The sequence below is a fragment of the Dermacentor albipictus genome, chromosome 4, assembly GCF_038994185.2.
Source record: "Dermacentor albipictus isolate Rhodes 1998 colony chromosome 4, USDA_Dalb.pri_finalv2, whole genome shotgun sequence".
Taxonomy (NCBI): domain Eukaryota; kingdom Metazoa; phylum Arthropoda; class Arachnida; order Ixodida; family Ixodidae; genus Dermacentor; species Dermacentor albipictus.
Window position 1 is genome coordinate 120277924 of NC_091824.1, and position 27225 is coordinate 120305148.

Below are 27225 nucleotides of genomic sequence, written 5' to 3' on the forward strand. Positions count from 1 at the left end.
TTCAGTTTAACTGTAGTTGGAAAACATGTGGTTCTGTTTAATGAACTTCTTCTTTTTTTTTGCAGTGCCTTAATGCAAAACCAACAAACGATAAGGCCGTTGTTGTTTTGTTTATGCGATTGTTCCGTTTAAAGTACTTCTTTGTACTGATATTCTACCGTATATAAGTATGCATGATGAAATTCAACATAACATTGTCTCATGCTATTATGTTGCAAATTATGTATTTATCACATTGAAGGCATTACAGATAGCTGTTCACTACCGAAGAAGCGGAGTGATAGGTTTCTGCAACTAGAGGCCACAACGCCATAACCAAATTATTTTCAGTACACGGAGGTGCACAATTAATAGTACATATGTGATTTGGTGTAACTATTCATCCATCAATTGTAGTTGTATGGCATAGCTATTCTGCAGAAAGTGCTGCAGATCAAGGACAACTGCACTGTCTAATGCATGGAGTGAGATTTTTTATGAATGCACTACTTTCATAGTTTTCGTGGCGTTGCCTGCTAAGTATGAAACAAAATACAACCTTTCAGATTGTGCAGTACGGGAATAGCATGTGATATAGAATGTTGCTGTCATGCAATTTTTGCACCTGTAGATTACTTATTTTTACAGCTCATCATAGGACTCTCTTTAAATCTGCCAGAGTGGCTTTCCCATGCTACACCGTTGCTCAACGTACAGCAGCCAGTACATTGTTGCAGTGACGATTACCACGCACCCAGTGCATTGTTGATTTCATACATTCCATTTCATCCTACTTTACACACACAAGCACGAACAGCATACACAAACTGCACAGTAATCGCCTTTTTAACAGGGCTGGTTGCCATATTTGGGGCGCCTGTGCATTGCAAGAAATCCAGTTTGTTAGTCTTCAAAAGGGCCTGTTGTGATGCTCTGAATGACACCAAATGACATGCTGAATTGCAGAAGTTTCCCGATCTCAAGTTCCGCTACGTGGAGGAGTCTCAGCCTGAAGAGTTCTTCATCCCTTACGTGTGGACCATCGTGTACAGGTGCTCCGGAATTCCTTGGAGCACTAAGAATCTGATCCTCTTCAACCCAAACAAGGATCTATAGCAGGGGCAGCTGACTGGAGAGGCTATTTATTTTTTGGAACTGGGAAGTTGTGTGCGTGACTATTTGTTGAAAGCTCTGTAGGTGTACATACCAAGCAATAGGGATTCTTCTGTAAGTTTTATTAACTGTTGCACTCCCCTTGTCATCTGCTGCTAGACGAACCCTGGTGAGGCTGGCCCACTTGTCTGGAGAGTGCTTCATCTATTTCTCATGTTTGTTTAGTGGAACGATTGTGTGTAAGTGAAGAGAATTGAGGAATGATAGGTTTACAGTGTTGAGGGGGAATTTGAAAAAAAAAAAACAATATGTTAGTAGTCTGTTTTTTTAACGGAATGTGCTACTGAATGCATGGCTTCCCACTGTTTATTGTTGAAATTTCGCTCTTTAATTGCTTTATTTGCACGAACATAACACAACCACAAGTATAACGCAAGTTTGAGCTTTCAACGAACCATAAACTCGATTATTAACTAATGGATGCGACTGTGGCACTATAGGAATGTTCCAACACAGCGTGATGCACGATCCACTACAGCAAAGGGGGCAGCGCAGGCACGCATGGCTGCAAGCATAGCTTCAAGGGGTCATTATACTTGGGTACCGGGGCCCCCACTCCTCTTTCACAATGAAATTGAGTGGTTGGCTTTCTTGCAGAACCCTCTTTTTAATGGTTGAGCTCGCCACGAGCTAAAAAAAAGCATTACATGCAGAACATGACTGTGTTTCATATATAAAGCGTTCCACATATTTCACACATGCACACACACAATAAAATCTTGCTTTGTTCGTGCAAATACAGCACTTCACAAATATAAAGTCTTGCTTTAGTTTTTATAATAATGGTTCTATTTCACTAACAGGCTGAGTATATGATAATCATTGTTTTTTATGCGTTATGCGTGCTGGCGTGCAGACCTGTAATTGAATGTGCATAGCGTGTTCAATGAGTGGTGTTATACCTTAGCATTTTTTGATGTCATTGTTTTCACAAATAAAACAGTGCTGAATTTATGCAAGTTACTGTTGATTTTCTATGAATTTGCAATATAATGCAGTTTGGTCCAATTAATACATGACAACGGCTGTAAAAATATATTTGTGCTTACCTCTGGCTTGTTAATCCTCAAATAATGTGTATGGATAGCATACTGAAGCCTGTGTTGGTTAATGCATATATGGTATCAGCGCTTTTCTGGTTCATTTAGAAGATACAAGAAAAAAGCTGTGAAGGGCCACTCACTAAGGAATGCCACCAAAAACAGCAGTAGTTGACCAAATTCATTGAACCCAAGGATGACAATGATAATGTTGACAAAACCACAACGACATCAACGATGACTGCATGCATTATGACAATTGTTAAGTGGCTCTTGTGCACCTGTAATCGAACCCTGGGTGGCGACCATGGTGGGCACAACATAATGACGATAAACTGGATAATCATGATAATCATACCTTCAGCGCACACTAGGCAGAAGTTTCGCAAGGTGCCCTAAAGAAGTAATAATTTAAGTGACAGTCTCGACTCCTTAATTCGTCTTTTTTTTTTTGATTAAGTGACGACACTGAGCCTTGAAACCCAAGAAAAACTCCTGACATGTCTTGGAATACACTAAATTATTTACTAGTTTCATTTTCTGAGAGGCACGTATGTTTGTTGTCATGACAAGGAGCCTACAGTCTTGCTCAAAAGACCATTGCTGCCCTTTGCTGCAACTTCCTGAAATCCCCGCCTGCTGACTTGTGTGTTCCTACGCACATTTGAACATCATGGACCCTGACCGAGTGCGTTTCACTTTCGCAAGTATGGAAATCTCGTCTTAATTATGATGATGCTTATTGGTACCTTCAAAACAGGGTGGTGACAAATGTATACCTAGCTTGCTTGAGCTAATCAGGTACTATGGGTCTATTGCAGTCCAGCATTTTGCCCATCTTTTCTGGATCTTTCCTCACTTCATTAAAAGCCTATATATTTTATACACTTACCTATGTCGGTAGGAACTCCGGCCCAATCAATTGGTTCCCTGGTTTCTTTTTTACGCCAATACTTTATATCCTGACTGCTGACCAGTTAATGCTTCCATCTGCTTCAACTCCCAGCACTTCTGGAAGGTACACATTTCGTACATCACAGCTGTGTAGGTGGCATAAGTGGAAGAGAAAAATGTTGCACATGACATCAAGGTCATGCGCATACATGTGGATCAACACGCCTCCAGCAGCTCGCTGGCGAGTACTTTCATGATGGTGAGCATACCTGTTGTAGTGTGGAGGCCATCGTGCTGCGGGAGTGCAGTGGCTTAGCTTTGAGTGCACTTTATAGTACAAGTAGGTGAAGGCAGCGTTTGATTGCTGGTAACTTCAGACAAGTTGTCCCAATTTTTTGTTGCTGAAGATAAAGGAGAGAATACCCTTTAATACCTGACATTCCACTCCTCTCATGAAAGGTATTGCAAGGCTTTAACCGTCATAGCTATGAAAGGACATACTTAAGTATGCAAACCATAGAGTGAAATTCGATTATTTCCTTTTTGTCCTACCAGTGTGCAGACGTTCCAAAGCAATAATCAGGGCCCGTATAATGTAGTGGTCCATCTTGCTCGATTATATTCTTTCCTTATCAGCCACCATGTGCAGTGGCAGATCCTGGTAATAATGCAGGTGGTCTGCCGCTTGGACCACTGACGAAATGCAAAAAGAAAAATTATATTGGGCAAGAATCTTATCAGTATTTCGGTCCAGTGCTTCTAGATTACAACCGATTCCAGTTTCTCATCTTTATTCTCTGTCATGTTGTCCGTATTGCCTTTCTGCGATCCATTATTGCGATAGCAATTTTACGGGCCACCTATTATTGCCGTTACAATATTACGGCAGGCATTCTACTTTGGCGGTAGCTGCATATGGCATGGCTGTGTGCAGGCGCTATCTTAAAAGTGATGGGTGCAGAGTCAAGGTGCACCGAGGGCTGTTAGCTTTGTGTGCACTGTGTTCTTGCTGCTTAGTTCGCATTGAAGCGAGGGGCGCAGCACGAAAGTCGATTCACTCCTGCTGCTGCCACTCTCCTCATGCCTGCATTCTACAGTGGGTGTCTGCGATCATCCAGTGAGATGTGTTCATGCTTGCCTGTGCATGCGTGACGGCATGTTTGTTAGTTTTAATTAGGAAGCAAATGTTAAGTTTATACGGCCGGTAAAGTTACTATCATTACTTCGTGTAGCTGTCCAATAATTTGCTACCACAATCAATGCTTCCTCTTTCGGGCGAAGCTGCAACTTTTTTTTTCATACTTCCTAATGTACTGAAAATTGTCAAATCTGACCAATGTATGTTAATGTACAGTCAGCCAATCCATACAGTGCATGCATGGCATTGTTCGTGGGAGAATTCCAACAGCTATGTTTAACAACGTGTCGAAAAACCGTCGATCAAATTGATTGATTTAGTTGGGCTTGGTAAGGAAATAGTTTAAGGGGTACTGACATAATATCTTTGGCAATTCAAATTATTCTGGTAATGGAAGGTCCTGGACCTCCAGACACTAGCAAAATAGTGATAAGCCTCAGAGCAATCATTCCATAGCTTTTCTACAGATTCTTTCGGTTTTGTTTCCGATGAGGGTACTGTGTTGTGACGTCACGACACAGTATGTGGTCACGTGAGAGCACGACATTGCGACATTTTGATACTCCCTCCTGCTTGCTCGATCGCCTCGTATGCTGCTGTTTGTTGCGAGGGCCAATTTAGCAGCATAGCGGGCAATGTAGCTAGCCGGGACGAATGTCAAAACTTTGGAGGACTCTTAAGCTTTGCTTTTAACAGGGGAACGCGATAAATTTCAAAGATCCCTGACTGCTTGCCACGCTTCCCGGCAATCTTGCGGGCGTGCAGAGCCGAGCACGATGGTTGTGTTGCAAGGAACCGAGGGGGCCGCGCCGCTCGAGAAAGGGGTTTGTGTTTGAGTTTCCGCTTAACAGAATTATGTTTTCTGGTATATTCAAATTAAACTCCGACACTATCATGTCAGTAGGATGTGTTTAGTTCGTACTTTATGATTTTTCTTACGTATTTTCCCTGAAATTTATTTAGTTCTGTAACGCCTTGCGCCACGCGGAGGGCCTGCGTTGATGTGGTTCGGAATGATTTCTCGTGAAGCAACGTCTGTGCCGACTTAATGATTTCTTGCGAAGCAACGTCCGTGCCGACTTTAGATTTTCTGCGACATGGGGCCTTTAACGCGACAGCGTTAAAGGCCCCATGTCGTTAAAGGCCCCAATCCTTGTTCCACATACTGTGTAATGACGTCATGACACAGTATCCTCCTGGAAGCGAAACGTAAGCTGGCTGTAAAAGAGCTGTTATGATAAATTACTAACGGCGCTTTGAAGTTTGTCACTATATTTTCTATGGTTTAAACGTCTAGGACTTTCATATAATCCAAGAAATTATTAGTCAAAATTTCGTGTCTGTACCCTCCAAGCTTTCTTTAGCTTGGGGGTTCCTAATGGAGAAATCATTTTTTCTCAACAACCACTATAACGAATTTCATGCGGTTTAATGTTGCATGTAAAAGAAAAGAGTGTGTAATGACTACAGGATGCGACTTTTTATTAAGGTGGCCAATTGTATTACAAGTGGCCACCTTAATAAAACACTGCAAAATTAAAAAATAATAAAATAAAACACTGCAAAATTAAAGAAACGTATCAAGGTAACTAACTTGGCAATATAAAACAATGTTAAAATTTTGTAAATTATATCTAATAATGTCCAAAGTGGACAACATGTATTATACGAGGCGCATCAATATACGCGAGTAGGATTCGTTTGTGAACAGGACGAAGTGGGTCGTTACAAGGGTCTAAGCATAAGGAAAAGAAAACTAGGGGAGGGCATGACATCAGGCATCCTCCTCTGACACCGTGATCTCCCTGCTTTCACTTGAAAGACCATGGAAAATGCTTAGGTGCACGTTGATGAACCCCAGGTCATCAAAATATATGGGAAATGCATACATCGCGAGTTCAATCCTGGGAACAGCACGCCATCGACTTACGGTAATTTGGCCGTCAGAACCGACGCAATTGATCGAGTGATCCGGCAGCTCGAATTAAACAGTGCAGAAAAAAACGACTGACGATTACGGTACTCCCTGGTGTGAATTTTGAGCGTAGTTACATGCGTGTTTTCATTTCGCGATAAATTGAGGCAAAGAGTTTGAGACCGAAATCACCGCAACGACTGGCAGTGGGCCAGTGCCGTCAGCGCGGCAGGAGCGCTGGCATAAGTGGCATCGGTGCCAGCTGTGGAAGACAACGAACGCGCGAGCAGTGGCACGAGCGCGTTTGGACCAAGGGGCGTGAACGAGCCAGCTGTGGAAGACGATGAGGAACGTGCTACTATGGGCACGAGCGCGTTTGCGCGGTTACACCGGGGATCGCGAACGAGTCGGCTGTGGAAGAAGGCGATGGCGGACGTGCGACCAATGGCACGAGCGCGATTGCGCGTTTACACCGGGTGTCGCGAACGAGCCAGCTGTGGAAGACGACGGCGAACGTGTGAGCAGTGGCACGAGCGCGTTTGCGCGGTGACACCGAATGACGCGAACGAGCCAGCTGTGGAAGAAGGCGACGGCGGACGTTCGAGCAGGGGCACGAGCGCGTTTGAGCGGTTACATCGAGGGGCGCGAACGAGCCAGCTGTGGAAGACGACGAAGAACTTGTGAGAAGTGACACGAGCGCATTTGCGCGGTTACACCGAGGGACGCGAACGAGCCAGCTGTGATAGAAGGCGACGACGGATGTGGGAGCAGTGGCACGAGCGCGTTTGCGCCGTTACACCAAGGGACGCGATCGAGCCAGGAAGACGAAGAACGTATGAGCAGTGGCACGAGCGCGTCTGCGCGGTTACACCGAGGGACGCGAACGAGCCGGCTGTGGAAAAAGGCGACGACGGACGTTCGAGCAGGGGCACGAGCGCGTCTGCGCGGTTACACCGAGGGACGCGAACGAGCCAGCTGTGGAAAAAGGCGACGACGGACGTTCGAGCAGGGGCACGAGCGCGTCTGCGCGGTTACACCGAGGGACGCGAACGAGCCGGCTGTGGAAAAAGGCGACGACGGACGTTCGAGCAGGGGCACGAGCGCGTCTGCGCGGTTACACCGAGGGACGCGAACGAGCCAGCTGTGGAAAAAGGCGACGACGGACGTTCGAGCAGGGGCACGAGCGCGTCTGCGCGGTTACACCGAGGGACGCGAACGAGCCGGCTGTGGAAAAAGGCGACGACGGACGTTCGAGCAGGGGCACGAGCGCGTCTGCGCGGTTACACCGAGGGACGCGAACGAGCCAGCTGTGGAAAAAGGCGACGACGGACGTTCGAGCAGGGGCACGAGCGCGTTTGCGCGGTTACACCGAGGGACGCGAACGAGCCAGCTGTGGAAGAAGGCGACGACGGATGTGGGAGCAGTGGCACGAGCGCGTTTGCGCCGTTACACCAAGGGACGCGATCGAGCCAGGCAGACGAAGAACGTATGAGCAGTGGCACGAGCGCGTCTGCGCGGTTACACCGAGGGACGCGAACGAGCCAGCTGTGGAAAAAGGCGACGATGGACGTTCGAGCAGGGGCACGAGCGCGTTTGCGCGGTTACACCGAGGGGCGCGAGTGAACCAGCTGTGGAAGACGACGACGAACGTGTGAGAAGTGACACGAGCGCGTTCGCGCCGTTACACCAAGGGACGCGAAAGAGCTAGCTGTGGAAGAAGGCGATGACGGACGTGTGAGCAGTGACACGAGCGCGCCTGCGCGGTTACACTGAGGGACGCGAACGAGCCCGCTGTGGAAGAAGAAGAAACTTTTAATATATTAAAGAATAGTCCGGCAGTTTTGTAGTGTTGGCCTCAGGTGGCGGCTCGAAGTCCTTGCACTCGGGCGGCATCTTCGGCTTGCCGGACGGCCCATAGCTGGTCTGCCAGCTCAACTTTTGAGAGCTGCCTCCCAGCGGCGGCGACGCCTACGGAGAAGGTCACCGGCGGCTCCCGGATCCGGGGCGGCATCGGAAAGAAGCGAGCTCGAGCCTTCCCGTGCTCTGGCAAAGGCCGCGATTGTGGACTTGTCGCGAACGGAACTGGTTTGATTACCGTTGTTGCCGGCACATTCCCAGAGCATGTGTCGCAACGTTGCTCTATGTCCGCAAGATTTACACGCGTCTGTTGGATATAAACGCCGGTAGCAGTGGTGCAAGTGTCGGAGCTAGGGTAGGTGTGTGTCTGGAGCAAGCGTAAAGTTACTGCCTCGTTCCTGTTCAATTTATCCTGCGATGGCTGGAATGAGCGTCTTTCGAGTCTATAGTGTTGAGTGAGGTCTCTGAACGCGGTTAGGCGATCGCCCCACGCCCAGTGCGTTTCTTAATTGTTGCTGCATTTCTGTCGTAGTGTCCCGATCCGGCAGATCCGATGCCCCGCTCTCGGGGGCGGAGGCAGCGGCCACATAATCAGCGGCGGCTCGTTGTGCGAGACCTCGAGCCGTGGCGTGGGCCGCCTCGTTGCCCGCGAACGGAACAACGGTGTGTGTCGGGGTCCAGAGGAGAAAGACCGTAGAATTTTGGGGTTGCGAGGGCGTTGACGTGTCGCCATAGTCGGAAATTTCGAGTGTGCGGGCCGCTTCCGATTGCCGCCTGCGAGTCGCTGATCACGATCACAGCGTTCGGCACCGCGGCGAGTGCTAGGGCTATCGCGGCTTCTTCGGCCGCCTCCGCGTGTCCCGTGGTCAACATGGCGCTCGCGAGGCACTTACCCGTGCGGTCTACAACCGCGATCGCGTGTGCGCTTCTCCCTCCTCCATATCGCGCAGCGTATACGGGAGAAGACGACGACGAGCTGGCGAGCAGTGGCACGAACTCGTTTACACCGAGGGGCGCGAGTGAACCAGCTGTGGAAGACGACGACGACGAACGTGTGAGCAGTGGCACGAGCGTATTTGCGCGGTTACACCGAGGAGCGCGATCGTGCCAGCTATGGAAGAAGGCGACGAACGACGTGCAAGCAGTGGCACGAGCGCGGTTACACCGAGGAGCGCGATCGAACTAGCCGTGGAAGAAGACGGACCCGTGAGCAGTGCATGGTACGAACGCGTCTGCGCGGTTACACCGAGGGGCGCGATCCAGCCAGCCGTGGAAGATGACGAACGTACGAGCAGTGGCACGAGCGCGTTTGCGCGGTTACACCGTGGGGCGCGAACGAGTATGTGGAAGGCGATGATGATGATGATAGTGATCTAAGGAACGGAAGGACGCTTGATGGAAGGCGACGACGAACGTGTGAGCAGTGGCACGAGCGCATTTACACCGAGGGACGCGAATGAGCCAGCTGTGGAAGAAGGCCACGACGGATGTGCGACCAGTGGCACGAGCGCGTTTGCGCGGTTACACCGAGGGGCGCGATCGAGGGCGCGATCGATATGGTTAGACGAACATGCAAAGGCTGTACTCCTGCGCAGAAATGGCCCGTTTCCTGCCTTCCAACCTCGAGCGCGTGCCGCGCATCGCTCTCAATAGGGAACGCACGAGAACACCGAAAACAACGGCTACTGGAATACATTGTTGCGCCAAAAAAGGAAAATAAAGACTTGGGAAGGAAGAGTACGAAATGACAGATTCGTACTCGTTTCGTACTCTTCCTTCCCAAGTCTTTATTTTCCTTTTTTGGCGCAACAATGTATTCTTTAGATCCCAACCAATTCGCCCAGCAACAAGCTCTACTCAACGGCTACTGGAAAACGCGTCTTGAATGTCCTTGCAAATGACATCACAATAACATTCTCAATGTCCGCGAGGCAAAGCAATAAACGGCAAGGATGATACATTCAGTTTTCCTGGCTGAACAGCTGGAGAACACAGGAATGAGAAGAGTATGAGACAGATACAAAATGCCAAAAACGATAAGTGATTTTAATTTTTGTTTTTGGAACCAAACCGCCTCTCGTCATGTCTAACCACACACTATAGATATAACCTCTGTAGTCACTCCGTCTATGTCCGTTGCTTTATATCTAAATTTTCTCAACTCTTTCGAAATTGAAGACATAAAATTTTCAAAGTGTGCTTGGTTCACTGCAAATGCCTTGTAATTTAGCTCAAATGCCTAAAAGTTCTAGTAGAAAACTTAATTTTAGCTTCAAAATTACTATGAACTTCTTTTGTGCGAGTGGTGTGCAAGAGCAACCAATTTCAGGCCAGCACTTATTGCAATAGCAACTGTATGGGCACTCCGAGCGAATTTTCGCCTTTGTCGCTGCCGTCGGCGTTGCCGTGAGTTTGCGTGCTCTGTCACTGCAGCATGTAGCACCCGCGTATTGTCGTAAAAGGCCATCCCAGAAGTTCAAGTGCAAGGTCAAACCACGGTCTTTCGACGTGGTTAACTCTGGCTAATGCCCCCAATTTAAAACCATGCTTCGCCTTTCGCACGACACAATCAACTTTATTGCGATAGCGGTTATATGGACATTCCAGGCACATTTCTGTCGCTGGCGTCGGCGTGGCCGTGAGGTTCCGAATAAAGTACACGGGCGATAAAATCGTCGCCGCGCGCTGCATGTTCGAGGGCGAGCCGGCGATTGCGGCTCCATCTCGTGCACGCAACGGGGGAAAGCGGGGAGGAAGCGCGCCGCCTTCCGTCGCGCGAAAGGCTTCGGAGGGGGAGGGGGGAGGGAGTTGCGTTCTACGCCCAGCAGGCCGCCCGCGCCCGGTCGGGCCGCCGTATCTTGAAAGCCATCTACAACGGGTGCAGAGTCCGCGTTGCGCTGTGTTTTCAAGGCGTAGTTTGCGTTGATGCGAGCGGCTTCACGGAGGTCAATTCGCTCGCCGCTGCTGCCGCGTTTCCTCACTGCAGTGTTTTGACGGCGAGTTTCCGCGGTCATCGAGTGAGATGTGTCCATGTTGACTTGTGCGCGCGTGAGACCGTGCTTGTTACTTATAATAGCGGACAACTTTTATGTGCCTCTGAAGGGAAAACTACGGAGGCAAAGCGCGCACAAGGGAGAGCGCTTCTGGAGAAAGTGCCGCCTTTTAATCCACGTTAGTTTAGGCTGGGAAAGACAAAACACAAACACCTTATTAGCAACAGTTAAATAAGAACACACCACTGAGTGTAAAGGTTTGCTTATTTTGCGGCTTTTCCCTTCTGCGTCTGGGGAAACGCGAAGCGGTCGCACGTCGAATCTGCGCTGATTCAGCGTCTGTTCCAAGCATAATATTCATACGCAGCGTGGTTCCGAGCAACCAAAAGCGCCGTCAAACGCTGCCAGACTAGTTGGCGCGGTTACACATGTGTAGCAGCCACGCGCCCGTCGCTTTCCCTTGATAGTAAAACTCTTACTTGTTGATGCTTGATGTAGTAAAGGCAAGGCGCAGAAGACCAGGACTTAGGAAGAACACTGCGCCGGTCTTGTCGTTTGTGTTCTTCTTCCTAAGTCCTGGTCTTCTGCGCCTTGCCTTTACTACTTCCCTTGATAGCCACAGAAAGTTGTACGCGAGTATTGTATGCATATGTTTACAAGTTTATATGGCCGATAAAACTACTATACTTACTTCACATAGTTGTCCACTAATTTGCTATCACAGTCGCCTTTTGGGCGAAACTGCGACTTTTTTGAATTCATGCTTCATTCTCGAGCACTCAAGAAGTGGATCAAAGTTGTGAAATGATTTTCGCAAAGCTGGACCTTTTGTTATTGTCGTTGTTGTTGTTGCTGTTGTCTTCCTCTTTTACAGCGAAGCTGTAAGTTCCACTCTAGAAGCGCTCGTAAACGTTATATGCCTGTTCTCACGGATCTCTTTTCTGTCAAAAAAATTGAATAAGAGAAAGCCTAGATACTCACAAACTTTATGTTTTTGAGAAAATGTGACAAATGTAAGGGGCAATATGCGGGTGAATTTTGAAGGGTGTGTGTTAATTATGGAGTTGAAAAGTGCTAAACCATCGTTTTCAGCATGATTAGAGGCGTTATATGGTATGGTTTACATGGTATACCTTTTATTTAATTCCAAAAAGAGTTAGACGATTGTTACAGGCTTTACGCCCATTCAGAGTGGGATACATACCTTGAGGCTCAAAATGCATTCCTTGAGATACATACCTTGAGGCTCAAAATGCTGCAATGTTTCCTCACATTTTATGAGAGGCCCAAGAAGGGCAGCAATTTCATATTTAGAAGAAATGGGGGCAATTCTATAGTTGACGTGTACTGAAGGTTTGGAGTTTGTAGGTTAGTTATGTGCTTTGAAAATGCAAAAGACGTTGTTTATTTTTCGTTGAAGAAGGAAGCGGTTGTGAGTGACGCACGACGAAATTTTAATCTGTGTAGGTTGATTAAAGCCTTTGTAGAACCTAACTTATTTCAGCTTTCCAGAGAGCCGTATAGTGCCAGTATCCGCAATGTTTCACTGAGTCTTAAACTATCTGTACACCAAGTTAAAATTTCGGGAAAATGGGAGGAATGTTAAGTGTAATGTTTGGCGAAACTGTAGCGTATGTTTCTGGCTTAATTGGAAGCATTGCGAATCATTACTGAACCCTCGCTTTTCGCAATTGTCAGCGTTACACGAGGTTCGTAGTTGGTTTCCTCGGTGTTGTTGGCGAAAAAAAAGCAAGGCACCTAGATTACGTTTGGCGAAGATAACTGGCACGTTATGTAACAGGTTAATGTATGTACGAAGTTCAAAGCGTGCGGGTTAATTGCAGATTTTGCAATAAATTGAGTATGCAAGTGCTTCGGAGCATTACGAATGTGTTCTGCAAGCAGAGCAATACTTTTGCCACCGAGATCAAATTTAGTGAACTGGATGAAACGCTTGGCAGATATTTGTGCGAAGTTATGTGCGCGTGGATCAAATACAGCTATTGCAAAAAAAAAAAATCCTTTAGCAAGTGCAGGGAAGCGTTATATGGTCATTTTCTGCTAGCTTTCAGTGGGCTGAGGGAACTTTCTATTACAACAAGTTTATATTTCGTGAAAGTAATGGGAATGTTATCGGGTTATGTGTACGCGAAATTCGAAGTTTTTGAGTTAATCGCGGCCTTTGCAATCAATTATGTATTCAGGTACTCCGCCCCGCCGTGTTGCCTATAGCAATTCTAAAGGCACTAACCGGCTTCACTTTGGAAGTCAACAGCCACGCTGGACCGAATGGACGAGCACCCACTCAGGAAAATTAAAACGGAGGCGAAGTGGAAAAACGCTCTTGGTACTGTGCATTAATTGGATGCACGTTAAGGAAACTCAGGTAGTCAAAATTAACCCTGAGTCCCCCACTACGGCGTGCCTCATAATAGGATAGCTGTTATGACACGTTTAAGACCACAGAATATAATTTTTAATTAATGCGCACACAATGCACGGTTACACGAGCGTTTTTGCATTTCGCCGCCATCGAAATGCGGCCGCCGCGGCCGAGATTCGAACCCACGACCTCAGCAGCGCAACGCCATAGCCACTTGGCCACCGCGCCGGGCGCACCGTAAAAAGTGCACTTTCAAAACGTTGCACCATTACCAGATCCAACACATAGCGAGATGCAAGCTAACAGGAGTGTTTCGTGTACGTATACGGAGGAGTGGAATCCGCACGTGATCGTTCCTTTCGATTGCCATGCACCGCCGGATTAGCAGTGGACAAAGAACGTGGCTTTTGGTTGACATTCTTGTCTGTCTTGGGTGGACTTTGCTTTACTGCTCGTAGTTAATGAAAAACAGTGTAACGGAGGCTCCGCTTCCAACATTTACAAATTCTCGCGGTGGGCCGCCTGTGCAGGCGGGTCTTAAAGAAAAGCTGGAAGACCAAATTGTTTCCAGTTTGGTAACAATAAACCGCAAGTAAAGAAAGTCCGGTCATGACCACGTTGCCCCAAAGGGCACAGCTGCATAAATGGTTATATGAAAGGACAACTAAATCTCCAATCTCCAACTAACTCCAATCGAGACAGAGACCAGATTCAGACAAACAAGTACCTCTTTGGCAATTCTAGGAGCACGAGAATGACATAAACCAGTTCGTGTTCATTTCTTCTTCTTGGACTTCGGTTCTTCGCCGAAAGAGTTAACGATAAGGCACGTCGGTTTTCGCTGCACACAGTTCAGTCAATGACGCGACCGCGAGCACACAAAACTTGACATCTACTCGATGCCCCGCTTCTGCCGTACAACGGATCACTGTAGTACGGGCAGAATGGCTTTAGGTGTAAGCCATTCACCACGAGGGCCTTGCAAGGTGTGAATTAGACCTACACTTGTGGCTTTGTAGCTATTATAGCTTGAAGCATTATTTAATTGCCTTTTCAAAGTTGAACCTATTGCACGTAACTCTTGCGTCGGTTGGCACGAAAACAGTTTGTCTTGCCGCCGGCGCATGCTTAGCGATTGCGGTGCGCAAAATTCTGCACTGTGAAAGTTCGCATGCAGCTGCAAAGACAGCTCAAGAAGCTCGGAAGACATTCATGCCTTATTTTGATATTGTCAACTTTTGGTTGTTCTTTCAACTTCTGTCGTAATCCAGATTGTCGCTCTCTTTACTAGCCTGCACCATGAAATTAGTACGAGAAATTTGTCAATGTATCATTCTGTTTCCAGGAGCAATATACAGCTACGTATATCGACCACGTGCCTACAGAACGTAAAGCGTCTGGCCACACCGTGCAAGCTTGGACGGGGGAGGGCTGTTTCCGAAATTGTTATGCGACGTTGTACGTTTCTTGTCGTTACTCCCGCTGCTCCTTAGAGACCGAAAAACGGCCACCGCTTTTACCGGTAGGTGATAGTGTTGTTTGTTCGGACTCTACGTACGTGGCATCGCCAATCGAATTCATGACTAGAACCACGCCTGCGAGCATGGAGCAACATGTTCTCAGTTTCCTCCCAGCCTGGGACCCTGTTTGTCGAAGCCGACCTGCGGTGAAGCTATAGATGAATCAATGTCTACTGAACGAGAACGTCCTAAACACTTGAGATCAGCAGAGCACCTACAAAACACCTTTCTGCACCGCACATTCGGCTTTGTTAGCCGACGCGCACAGTCACTGTAGGCCGCAGGATCACCGTGGCACCCGGTTCAGGCGCTCTGGTTTCTCATGTGGCTTCCAACGGTCAGCACTATTTCTGGATTAGGAACAGTGCCCCGTCTCTGTAGCTCTTCGTAGGTGGGCAGAACGGCCGGGTCGGACGGGGCCGACGAGTCCACCTGGACACTAGGCCTCGCAGGCGCCGCTCGGCTGGGCCTTGGTGGAACCGGAGGTCTGCTAGGCTCGGGAAGCGCCTGTTGAGGTGCAGGGAGCCCGGGCCCCGTTCCACCTCCGCCACTGCCCGGGACAGGGACGCGCAGGGTTGGCAGCTCGCAGCCAGAGTTTGTCCAGTCCAGGGACGGATACTTGATGGCCTCGTCGTAGGGAGGCGGCAGCTCGTTGCGAGGCGTCGCCAACACGAACGGCCTCTCGCGGCCATCTCGGGAGGTCGCCGCGGGCAGGGTAACCGTTCCTTCGCACTGCGGCGAGAAAGGAATAAAGAAAAAGACCGTTACTGAAGCATTTTGCTCGTGTCAGCCGTTTTACTGAGAATTTAACGAACGCCCCTCTTCCCTATCGGTGTATCATAATCATCATCAGCCTGGTTACACCCCCTGCAGGGCAAAGGCCTCTCCTATACTTCTCCAACAACCCTGGTCATGTACTAATTGTGGCCATGTCGTACCTGCGAACTTCTTAATTTCATCCGCCCACCTAACTTTCTGCGGCCCTCTGCTATCGGTGCACTATCTACTATATACGAGGGATAACAGAAAGCCTTCGCCCTTGTTTCTTTTTTTTTGGCCAAATTACAGCTGTAAATGCAAAGTCAATGTAACCATTCCCAGCGGTGGACCTTTCTTGGACCGGACCGGCGTTATCAAAGCCCCCTTTAGGGCTTATCTGCCGGTAGCTCCGCAGCACGGGGCTGCTGTCAGTTGTTGATGATGACGGTTGTGCTTCACGTATCCACGGCATACGAACAACTAAATGTGATGGAGCAAGGGACGAACGCCCATCGAAATCCACAATGAAGTGGAGCCCGTGTATGGGGAAGGGTGTTTCGCCTTGAGAAGTGTGAGGTGGTGGCGGTGTCGTGAGTTCACAAAAGGCCGTGAATACTTGTATGACAATAAAGAATTTTAGTGCGTCCCGTATTCCGGCAAACGCGGGTGGTTTGCCGGATGAGTGGGGGCGTAAACGTGAGCGGCAATATTGGCAGCGCCAGCTGGTGGTGCAAAGTTCAACCACATAAACACAGAGCCAATTGCTATATTCTTCTTAGCACGGGTGTAAATTTTCGACAGCGGCGTAAACGTGTTCACAATTACGCCGCTCCCAAAAATTTGCACCAGCTGGGAAGTAAAATATAGTAGGTTATTGCAATTTTAGCCCTGTGTTTGTCTGGTTGAGGTCTACACCTCAACCAGACAAACTGGTGACCATGCGGCTGCACCAGGCGGCTGCACCACTCCGCCCGCTCACGTTTACGCCCCCTACAATCCGGCAATCCGCCCAAACCGCCCCCGTTTGCCGGAATAGCGCACATGCTAAAAGTATCTAATGAGCGTTCGGGGAGGCCGCGTCCGTCGTTGACTGACAACAATGGCATCTCAAATTTAGTGCTGCGATGGGACAAATGTCTGAACCGGTGTGGGAACCATGTGGAAAACTAGTGTAATGTACGTATAATATAGTACATATATTTGTGATTACGCGCATGTGTATTATTTTGGTTGATAAAAAATGGGGGCAAAGACCTTCTGATTCGCCCTCCTTTAAGACGAGCTTTACTACTCACCTACAACTGTTGGTTATTCTTTCCGTAAGTGTGAGCAAGAAGGAATTTGGTAAGGTACAACGCGCACTTACCAATTGTCATCGAGGGGCCTTTTCCTGGAGTTAAAAGGTTCCCCATCTTTTATAGATTCTTTTATTTATCTTTATTTGTTTTTTTTTACTGACCTCCGTCATTGAACCTAGCCATTAGGCGCAGGCATTTCATTCTCTGGCACTGCAAGGCACTTAGCCTTGAATTGCTGTTCATCCGTTAGCCGTCAAAGAGAGCGCAACCACGGCAGTTTACGTAACCTTTACATACAGCATCACACTCCTGAGACAATAGCTCACGTACTTTGCGAGTGCCCTCAGTATGCGGCCGAACGAAGTCTAGTGTTGACTGCTTGGACTGCCGCCCCTTTTTGGAAGAAAATATTTTAGGCGCATGGAGAAAAGTTGACCATGCCAAACGCACCGTAAGGTCACTCGTTAACTTTCTACGTTAGGCTGGCTTAGATAATCGCCTCTAGAACCCGTGAGGCATGCAGACAATGCGAAATGTGCTTGCGCGAGAACGTTTTATGTGGACAAGATTACTCCTGAGTGTATTGTGCCTACAGCGTGCACCCGCATATTGGACAACGTGTGCACATAGAGTAGCGCATTGTACACCATAATCACCTGCCATTTACCTTTCCTTGTATCTCCCACTTCCCCTTGCCCCAGTGAGGAGTAGCAGGCCAGAGACGCGCCCTCCAGGTCGACCTATCCTGCTTTCTCTTCATTAAAATCTACTCCTCATCTACATAGCAAACTGTGTACTTTTGGTTCGAACGCATGTGATACGCAGTATCGATGTGCGATTCTCTCTGTACATACGCATTTATCACAGCGATAATGAGCGTTGCTACTATAGAGATTTTCTGTTTTTACCTATGTATGCTCCGTATTTTGCTGAAGAGAGCGTGCACCCTGACAGAAACAGCATGCTTCGAGGGCACAGTTCTCCTTTTTTTATATTGGGCAAGTGTGTATATATATATATATATATATATATATATATATATATATATATATATATATATATATATATATATATATATATATATATATATGTATATATATATATATAATGTGCAATATGTGACGACATGGAACAAGGCGTCTCACTGCAATCGCAAAATGCACGCAAGTCGAGGATGTGGACACAGCTGCACACAAACACGGGATAAGGGCGTGAGTTGGTGTGAGCATGCTCGAGCTCCGTCCACCATCGATCCCGCATTTGAGCGCGATCGTGGTGCCGTATGTGTGGTATACGCGTTTTCTGTAGTAGACGTACTGAAGCGAGTAGTGTGTGTGTTGCAATCCGAAGCGATATATCGAACATTCCATGTGAGTACCGGTGTGTGTGTGTATTTGAAGCTGGCGTCGTCAACGCGGTGGACGGGACGAAGTTCTAGCGACAGATACGATTGGGGCTGAACCATCTGATTGAGCTGAACGTTTCCTCCGCAACTTCGTGGTTGGACCGAGTAGCTCGTATTAGCTGGTCATTTTCGCTTCTACGCTTGCAAGTGTGATGCGAACGACGAGTTCCATGACAGCCCGCTGTCACATGCCATAAGCATTCTTTTTTTTTTCATTTTAAATCGATAATAGAGCAAGGAATATATGATTCCACATGACGGCTGTCCTACGCCCGTCGCCAGCGTTTTCGGAGCACATATCACGAAGTCTATCTCGTCTGGCGTGACGCTCAATTTACCGAGGCACGTCGCGTGCCAGGCACGTCCCGCTTCCATTCCGGCCAACGAGGCCTCGAGACATCTCGAGCTAATAAATTCTTCCTATCGAGAGTGTATACTTTCGACTCGCCTCTTCCCTGCCTCCCCTCTATAGTCCCCACGCGCAGGCCTCTGTGTCCTCATTCTATTTTTTTTTTTGCCTTTCTAACGAGCTCTCTCTCTCTCTCTCTCTCTCTCTCTCTCTCTCTCTCTCTCTCTCTCTCTCTCTCTCTCTCGTGTTCGAGGTGAGTGCTTCGTGCGACGACCTGCACGCGTGACGCTGGCACGCGCAGCCTTCGGTGAAAGTGCGGCTGCTCCCCGGCGGCACCGGAACGAGTCGGCGCCCGCTGCCAAATCGGCGTCCTTGAACCAGTCGCTCGTACTGCTACGGATTTGTGCGCGCGCTAGCCGTAGCCCGTAGCACGCAGGCGGCAACGCATGGATGGCGCACGCGTCCGTTGCCCGTCAGCTAGCCCCAAAATTAGTTCAAAATTAAATGGTGGGGTTTTACGTGCCAAAACCACTTTCTGATTTTGAGGCACGCCGTAGTGGAGGACTCCGGAAATTTCGACCACCAGGGGTTCTTTAACGTACACCTAAATCTAAGTACACGGGTGTTTTCGCATTTCGCCCCCATCGAAATGCGGTCGCCGTGGCCGGGATTCGATCCCGCGACCGTTAGCCCCAAAAGCTTCGAGCATAGGTTTTGCTACGGTTCGGAGTGAAAATCGATGCATTGCGAGCGTGTTTGTCAAAGTGTGTTTGCGAGCGTGTTTGCGAGTCTTTGTCAAAAGATTGAAGATACACTGAACAGAAAGGCTACATCAGCATAGATCGATAAGTTTCATAGAATAACTCTATTTTAATTGATTTCGCGGTGATGATTAAAGTAGAAAATGGTCGAAGATTCATTTTTTGAATTTTGCGTCGAAGCCGCTCGGCCGGTACGTCTGCGTGTCATCATGGATTTCAAATTATTTCTGCATATTTGGGCCGCTGTGCATCAGCAAAAGTTCTTGAAATTTTCTAATACCAGCCTTTGGCTTCTTTAGGATACAACGAATTCAATTTTACCGATAAAAATTTACCTACAGGCACGAGCAGACGCCGCCGAAATCCACGACGTCAGTCGGGCTAGTAAGGAAACTCCAAGGCGGGCGTCGCCACCAGTCTTTAACGTTCTTGAGTCTTTTCTGGCTCAACCAATCGTCGGGTGCGACTTCTTTTGTATCGTAGAAAGGTGATTTACTAACACAACTCAAATACTTCTTTCTTTATTTTAATGTCGCTTTAAAGTCACTTCGCTAATGACAGTACTGCAAGTCGTCAAGAAGCGTATACTTGGATTTTGTATAGCCTTATATATAGTTGACCCAAACATGTGCTGCTGTCCATCAAGCGTACTACGATCGGTTCACGTTGCTAGTGCCTTCCTTCCTCCCTCCCTTTCCTTTCTTTCCATCCTTTAAGGCCCCTCACCGCAAGAATTTTTCAAATTAGTTCATTAATAGCAGGGACAGAAATATTTGAAGTGCCGCGGACCCATGATTTCAGGAGGCGAGCGTCACTGCCAACATAGACACTCTCTCTACTTGCCCCGTCTCGCTCCGCAAGCGAAATTCCTTCCCTGCGTTCCCCCATACCGGAGCCGGAAGATCGCGTGGCGAATACGTCACGGGCCCCGCCTTCTTTTTTCCCCCTTTCTTGCGTTTATGCTGAGTACGTGGCGCACTTCCGGTGACGGTCTCGCGAGCGAGCTGTTGCGGTTGCCTCTTTTCGCACAGCGGACGATTTTGCGCGCTCTGCACGAGCACCTAATTAGCGGCGCTCTGCACGAGAACACCTAATTAGCGGTGTAATTGCCACAATCTCGAGAAACGAGGCAGGCGCGAGAGGATGAAAGAGTATGATCGCGGCCGCTGGAACGCGGTATAAAATAACATAATTTCGTTCTCTGCGCGCGCGACTGCACGACGTGGGGACAAGCAGACGAAACGAAAGTAGATCTCTTTTTCTATGGTATGAAGCGAAACAAGTACACGTAGGCATTCCGTGCATATGTTTTAATATTGTCGATTACTTCTCTAAACTTTAATTTGTCTGCTGAAGCAACAAATTAAACAAATAATCTACGTTGCCTTGAATAATTCTCGAAGTCACGTGGCCCCTTGAGTGACGCTACAGCACTGCCAACTACGTAGGCGCGCTTGCGCGATAGACGTCGACTCTCCGGCTTGGAGCGCGGCGCCCGCGAGGAGAAGGGCAAACGGTGTTTGCGTTGAAACCTTCAGTTACTTCCGGCGGCGCGTAGGGATATAATACTTCGCATACACAATCGTTAGCAAGCATTATGAAACATCGTTCCAGCACACAATTGAACGCGGACGAGAAGAAAATGACAACACGAACGATTGCGTTCGTGTTGTCTTTCTCTTCTCGTCCGTGTTCAATCGTGCGCTGGAACGATGTTTCGTAATGCTAATCACAACCAACTAGCCCAGCTGTCCATACTTAGCGTTAGCAAGCATTGTACGCACCATGCTTGTCAGCTCAAAATATCCAGACCTTGTGAGGGACCCTTAACCCGCGTTGCCCCTGTGTGTAGGGTAGCAAACCGGACGCGCGCATTTATTGACCACCCTGCCTTTCCTCCCTTTGCAACTTCTCCTCCTGGTTTGATGCAAAACGTTACAGGTTGAACGGAGCAGTGCGTCCCGACCATCGCTCTGCAAAATTTCATGTAGTGCCAGGTGTGCCTGGCGACCGATCTCGTCACACGCGGAGCGCAGCTTCGAAAGTGTTTAATGCCTGTTCAGATCAGTCTCGTGATTTTTACCTCAGTTTATTCTGTAGCAAGCCAGTATCGCGCGGAAGTGTATACGTGAGTGAGCACCCACTTAACAAGCGTTCTCGCCGACTGGCTTTCATAATCTACCGCAGCGAGATGACAGCGAAGAGTGTTAGGCACATCGCTTCGAATTATTTAATATTCAGCCCCGAGGTCGAGGGCCACGCCGTAGTTACTGCTTCCCGCACAGTTGCAGATTCACGGCGCTAAGCAGACGGCAGTAAACAAGGAAACTTTCACTTCCTCGTCGAATAGGCAGCCTTCGCATGCCAAACGAGCCACGTATATATGCGCGCGGCGAAAACATACATCTTTTGGCAACGCCGCGCTTAAATTAGGAACGAGGGTTTACTGGTCGGCTGTCGGGTTACCTTGCGTTAGATTTTACCTTTGGCACACGACTTTCGCAGTTGGCCTGTCTTAGCTGGTTAACACACGTGCGGCAGCAACCTCCGTTTCCTGCGGCACGTGTGATTCCCAAAACGAGTTACGATAAAACGTCTTCGCAGCAGTCACGGGCGGACTCCGGGTATCCTCAAAAGAGTGGAATGGGGAGAGGTAGAGAGGAGAGTGTTTGCCCTCTTTGTTGTTGGTATTCCGGGGGAAGGCAAGGAACCGTAAAGGGAGTAGTGCTAATTATCACTTTCCCCCTCCTCTCGCTGTGGATCCACCAGTGGCAGCGGTAAGCGTTAAGGATCTTTTCTTTTTTTCTCATTTTTCCTGAGCTGATGAATAGGTGCACGCCCAATACACGAAGCGTTGATCTGCCCATGGTTATGGCCGCTTTCGTTATAGAATGCTGACACATCTGCGCTAACTGCCACATACCAGTTCTTGCTCTTCCTCCTGTTGCTACTACTACTTCTGCTACTACTACTACTACTACTACTACTACTACTACTACTACTACTACTACTACTACTACTACTACTACTACTACTACTACTACTACCATGTAGTGCTACTACTTCTGCTGCTAGTTCTCGTGCTTGTGCAACAACCAACACTACAGCTTGCATAGTGATAACGTCGTTGAAGTGCTACCATGGACGGCCGGGTAGTGCGTGTTGGGCTGGAAACCCCGGCCTCTGCAAAAGGCCGTACATTGTTGCTTGCCACAGCCAGGCTCTGCGATGGCACAGGTACCAAGCAGTCAGTCCAGCAGTGAGAACACACAGCAAGCAGTCGAGCTCGGAAAATACACCTAGCTACATAACAGGAAATATATAATTTGGTTTAGTCCCCACAATGAAAAATATAATACGATAAAAGTGCCGGTATGCTGGCCCGGGTGACCACTCTTTTGGGGAAGTCACTCCACAAGCGAACTATGGATAAACTTTTGCCTAGTCGTTCTGCTATATATATTGTAAATAGTTGCCTTCTTTTACTCTATCCTCTCTCGCTCTCCTTTTACTACAATACTTCAACCTGATGACCGGCACTTAGGCGCAAGTAGTAATTTGCTTTCATTCCCTTTCCTTTATTTTATTTATCTTAATAAACAACCAGCTACTATACTTTCTACTAAATCTGTAAGAGTTTGGTGCGTACACAGTTAAGTTAGCTAGCCAGTATAACAATGCAAAAAGAAAAAATGGCCCGACGAAAACAATCCGTCACTGTGACAGAATCGCGGCAGTCGCATTCCGAATGGGGCGGAAAGCAAAATCGAAAAGTGACCCCGAAAAGTGACGCCAAGGTGACGATAGGCCTGATGACGTCACCATTCGCTTCTGAGTCCCTTGCACAGCAAGCCGCCCGCAGGAGATTTCTTTTCTTCGCGATGCAAATCACAAGTACGTGCAGGTACAAGGGGTCCTTTACCGCCACCGCCTCGTCGAAGCAGATTTTAATCTGACCCTCACTGCGGCGCTGAGTACATGGCATGACGGCAATTCGACAGTGGCACGGGCTGGCGACTACACGCCGCAGTGTTGACATTGCTCGGTCTTCCAGCGATCGCTGTGCTTGCAGGTTGGCGCGTTACGCTCAACCTTTCCGCAAAACTGAATGGGCGTATAAGGGCACTTTCCCTCTCTCTATCGCCTTTCTGACGGTCGCTGCGTTGAGGTCGTCGGTTCGTGGCGGAAGCGGCAGTAGTACATAGCAGCGCTGCGTCTGTGTAGCAAGGAGAGATTTCGAAAAGCAAAGGCCTTGCAACTCGCTGGACGCGGAAGTGGCCTCAGCCAGCTACAATTGTGATCAAAAAAAGAATGGAGGCAAAAAACTTCACGAGGAAAACAAAGCGGAATGGTGAAACTGACGGACGCAGGTGAAAGAGATGTGCAGAAAGGCAATACAGTGACCTATTTGGTTGTCTGCCATTTCAGTACTCACTGTGTTGCTTAAAAAGGTAGAACTAAAGACCAAGAAACAGCGTGGACGCGAAGATATTAGAAGTCTTCCACGTGATATTAGAAGCCTTCCTTCACTCAAGTGCACTGAACAAGAAATACAAGTGTCCGTCTAACCTATAGATGCGTGCGCAGAATTAATAAATTTTGTTTCCATATGTTGTTTGTACACTAATTTGGGCCCAGTGCATTGCGCAGTTAATACTCTGCGTTTCCCATTCTCTCTCTCTCTCTCTCTCTCTGCGTGCGCGCGTGCGTGACTGCAAAATTCGCAGTTACTTTTCCCATCTTTAAATGCACTTTGTTGTACCAAGTTATTTGCTAATATTTCAAAGAAGCAGATCATGACACATTTGGTGGCAAAGGTGTCAATATTGCAATTCAAATTGCGTCTTCGTGCTTATTTATGCAGCCTACCTAACAGCTGTCTAAACAATGTGCATCGGGGAAATTACTGTAACGGGCGAGGAAGCGTACTCACTCTATAAACAAATGAAAGAACCTAAATAAAGCTTCCACGGCTGCGTATGCATCCCGAAGGGATGTTTCTTGAAGCAGTACAATTAACTTGTGTATTTTCGTTATGAAATTTGAAGGTGGAATTTTATTATTACCGAATGTATTTCACATTCAACTAAATGTCACTGTCCGGTGCAACAAAATTGTCTAAGGGTCCACCTGTAGCAGGTAATAGTGAATACGTTCAGCAGGAAGTTTTAAATTAAGAATCATTAACAGAACCAAGGTACCATGCACACAAATCGAAATAGCTGTATGTCAAATGTTGACGTGTACAGAATCTACAGCACAAATAAAATTATAAGATAATACACTTGCAATATGAATAATTCAAAGAATGCGCGTGCAAATACAGAGCATAGAAACAAATAGAACTTATACATAAAGATTAGAACATCGCGCCTGTACCCAGCGTGCAACTCGAAAAGTAATAACTACCAAACCCATAATAATGGGCAGGAATGAACAAAGAGGAACATTACCCACAGTGCAGCTTAGAATGAAAGTGGTAATTAAAATTACCTTATTTTTTCGTGCCCCGGGCATAGATAGCTAAACGGTATGGGAAAGAGAGGGAGGTTAGCCGGATGAGATTCTAGTTTGCTACCCTGCCCTGGGGGAAGGGTCAGGGGAAATGAAAGACCGAAAAGACAGCGGAGAGAAAAAGCAAACTAACGAAGAAAAAAAAAAGAACATGTAGGAAAGGTCGCGAACGTCAACGCTAACTACAGTCTCTCCAATAGGCCACTCGAACGTAAAAATTTCAAGAGTGCCTTCGCTTTCTTGTGGTGTGCCGACTATATAGGTCGGCGTTCCAGGACCGTCTGCTCCGACCACGGCCGGTCGTCAAGGCGCGCCAGCGCGGCGGCGAGTGACAGATAACGCTATATTACGATGCTGAGCGCACTACCCTAAATGGTTTGTTGTCATTTGCGTGAACTGCGCAGTAGATACAAACAAAAAAAGGACAAGAGAAAAGAAACGAAGAAACCTATAGAGGCTGCAGTTTTACGGCAGACAACTTCCGCTTTGGCTTTGCCAGGTAGTTCTTCATGGGAGGCCAGCAAGTGTTTGCAAAACAAGACGCAATAAGAAGTTTTCTTTCTCCCTCTCTTTTCTGCCGTAACCAAAAGCGGAACGGAAAAGAGAGACGCACTTCAGATGAGCACCTTGAGTGAAAGGGTTCCAAGGCGAAAAGGTCGAGCTAGTGGTTACATAGGACACCAAAAAGAAGGAAGATACACAGTACGAGCGAGGGAGAGGGAAAGGCAATTATCGGGACACGGAAATGACAGACAGACAGACGGCAGAGGGGCAGCAGGAAAACGGAGGCCACCGTGCCGGGCGGGACGGAAGAGAAAGGGCAAAGAAACAGTCGCACTCCGCTCACCGTGACCAGCGACGGGTTGGCGAAGGCCTCGGCCGCCTGGCGCCGCTGGCGTCGTATCTGGTCCCGCGCCCGCTTGAGGATGTACACACGCCACAGGATTACCACCATCCAGAAGAGCAGGTTCAGCACCAACACCACGATCAGGATCCTGCCGACGCAAGGGTAAGGAAATGTTCTCGCTGGTTCACCCCGCACGCCGGCCGCGCAGACCGTGTACTCACGCGTCCTTACAGCCTACGCGTTATTAGCTTATCAGGCACACGTATCTATGCGGGGAGGTCGCATCCCTGCCATCTGAGACTCTCCCTTCTTCTTTTCAAGGGCACTAGGCCCGCCGGCGCAGTGCGTAAGGTGCTACGAAAGGAGCACTGGGCTCGCATAACGCCGAGAAATTGCTGCTTAGCGTCTTCCCGCTGGTGATCTCGTTCAAACGCTATCGTGACTCGCTGGCGTTTGTCTTCGGGCCACTTTTTCGGACTCCAAGCCTAGAACCCTGTTCTGAGCAGTTTCAGTTCGTTGGTTCCTTTCAGCCGGTAAGAGGATGTGATCTGCATTAGAAGTGTTTTCGTTTACACGCGCTATTTTGCGTAAACCCAATACGAGAGCGACTTCATAACGGGGCGTGACCTGATGAAGTCACGTAACGTGCATTGGTGTTGCACAAAACAGCGCGTTTATCCGAAACAACGCGCAACCAATTCTGACTGCCCCCCCGTGATGAGCCCGAAGGCGCGGGATCGAATCCCGCGGCCGCGTCGGCCGAATTTCGATGATGTCGAAAGGCAAAAACGCCCGTGTGCCGTGCACTTCAAGAACCCCAGGTGATCAAAAGCAATCCGGAGTTTCCCACTACGGCTCAAAATATGAACCTCTGCTTGTCTTCGCAAAGCCAATTCGTAAGAAGTGGGCTGTCATAAAAACCGCGGCAGCAAGCCGCGGTAGCTGACTAGATGACGACGATTAACAAAGCGCCGACCACGAGGAACTTGTTTACAACGCATTTCAGAGTGCGCGTAAAGCAGACGGTGTCGGCGCGTCTCGGTCACATTTCGCAATGCCTTGATGACGTAATCGCGGAAGGAACGTGTTTCGTGCGCAGCCTGTGTAAAAACAGTTTCAAAACCACCTAGCCCATGACAGGAGCTCTCCTTTGGCCTGTGTGAAACGTACACGACAGTGCTCCCGCCAAGCGCGCATACTGGAAGCCTCGACAGGCTACCCTTCTTTCCACTCGCGAAATGGCTTCGATAAACATGTGTCAAAAACATACCACATGCTCCAAACTGTGGGGCATAGCGGCAGCCAGGCGAGTGACAGGCTGCAGCTTGATAATTTTTACAAAACACTATAGAAAAGCGTCATATGTTAGTAAACAAGAAACATATGACGTCGCTAGCGAG

At 48.3% G+C, this 27225-nt stretch overlaps 3 protein-coding genes across 9 annotated transcripts in view; 2 read left to right on the forward strand and 1 right to left on the reverse strand.

Annotated features, from left to right (window-relative positions):
* LOC135916037 (dymeclin) overlaps positions 1 to 2111 on the forward strand; it is a 33561-nt gene extending 31450 nt beyond the window's left edge. Inside the window, exon 16 of the mRNA XM_065449244.1 lies at positions 946 to 2111. Within this exon, the coding sequence (XP_065305316.1) occupies positions 946 to 1095 (150 nt within the window). The 3' untranslated portion in view covers positions 1096 to 2111. The remainder of the gene's footprint in view (positions 1 to 945) is intronic.
* Positions 2112 to 14082: 11971 nt separating this feature from the next.
* LOC135916042 (uncharacterized) overlaps positions 14083 to 27225 on the reverse strand; it is a 95276-nt gene continuing 82133 nt past the window's right edge. For all 7 annotated transcript variants that reach the window (XM_065449255.1, XM_065449253.1, XM_065449252.2 and 4 more), the window contains exons 2-3: positions 25826 to 25973; positions 14083 to 15624 (exon numbers count right to left, since the gene is read on the reverse strand). In XM_065449255.1, the coding sequence (XP_065305327.1) occupies positions 15196 to 15624; positions 25826 to 25973 (577 nt within the window). In that variant the 3' untranslated portion in view covers positions 14083 to 15195. The remainder of the gene's footprint in view (positions 15625 to 25825; positions 25974 to 27225) is intronic.
* Positions 25847 to 27225, forward strand: part of LOC135916041 (carnitine O-palmitoyltransferase 1, liver isoform-like) — a 137507-nt gene continuing 136128 nt past the window's right edge. The window contains exon 1 of the mRNA XM_065449248.1: positions 25847 to 25987. The gene's annotated coding sequence lies outside the window, so the exon portion shown is untranslated. The remainder of the gene's footprint in view (positions 25988 to 27225) is intronic.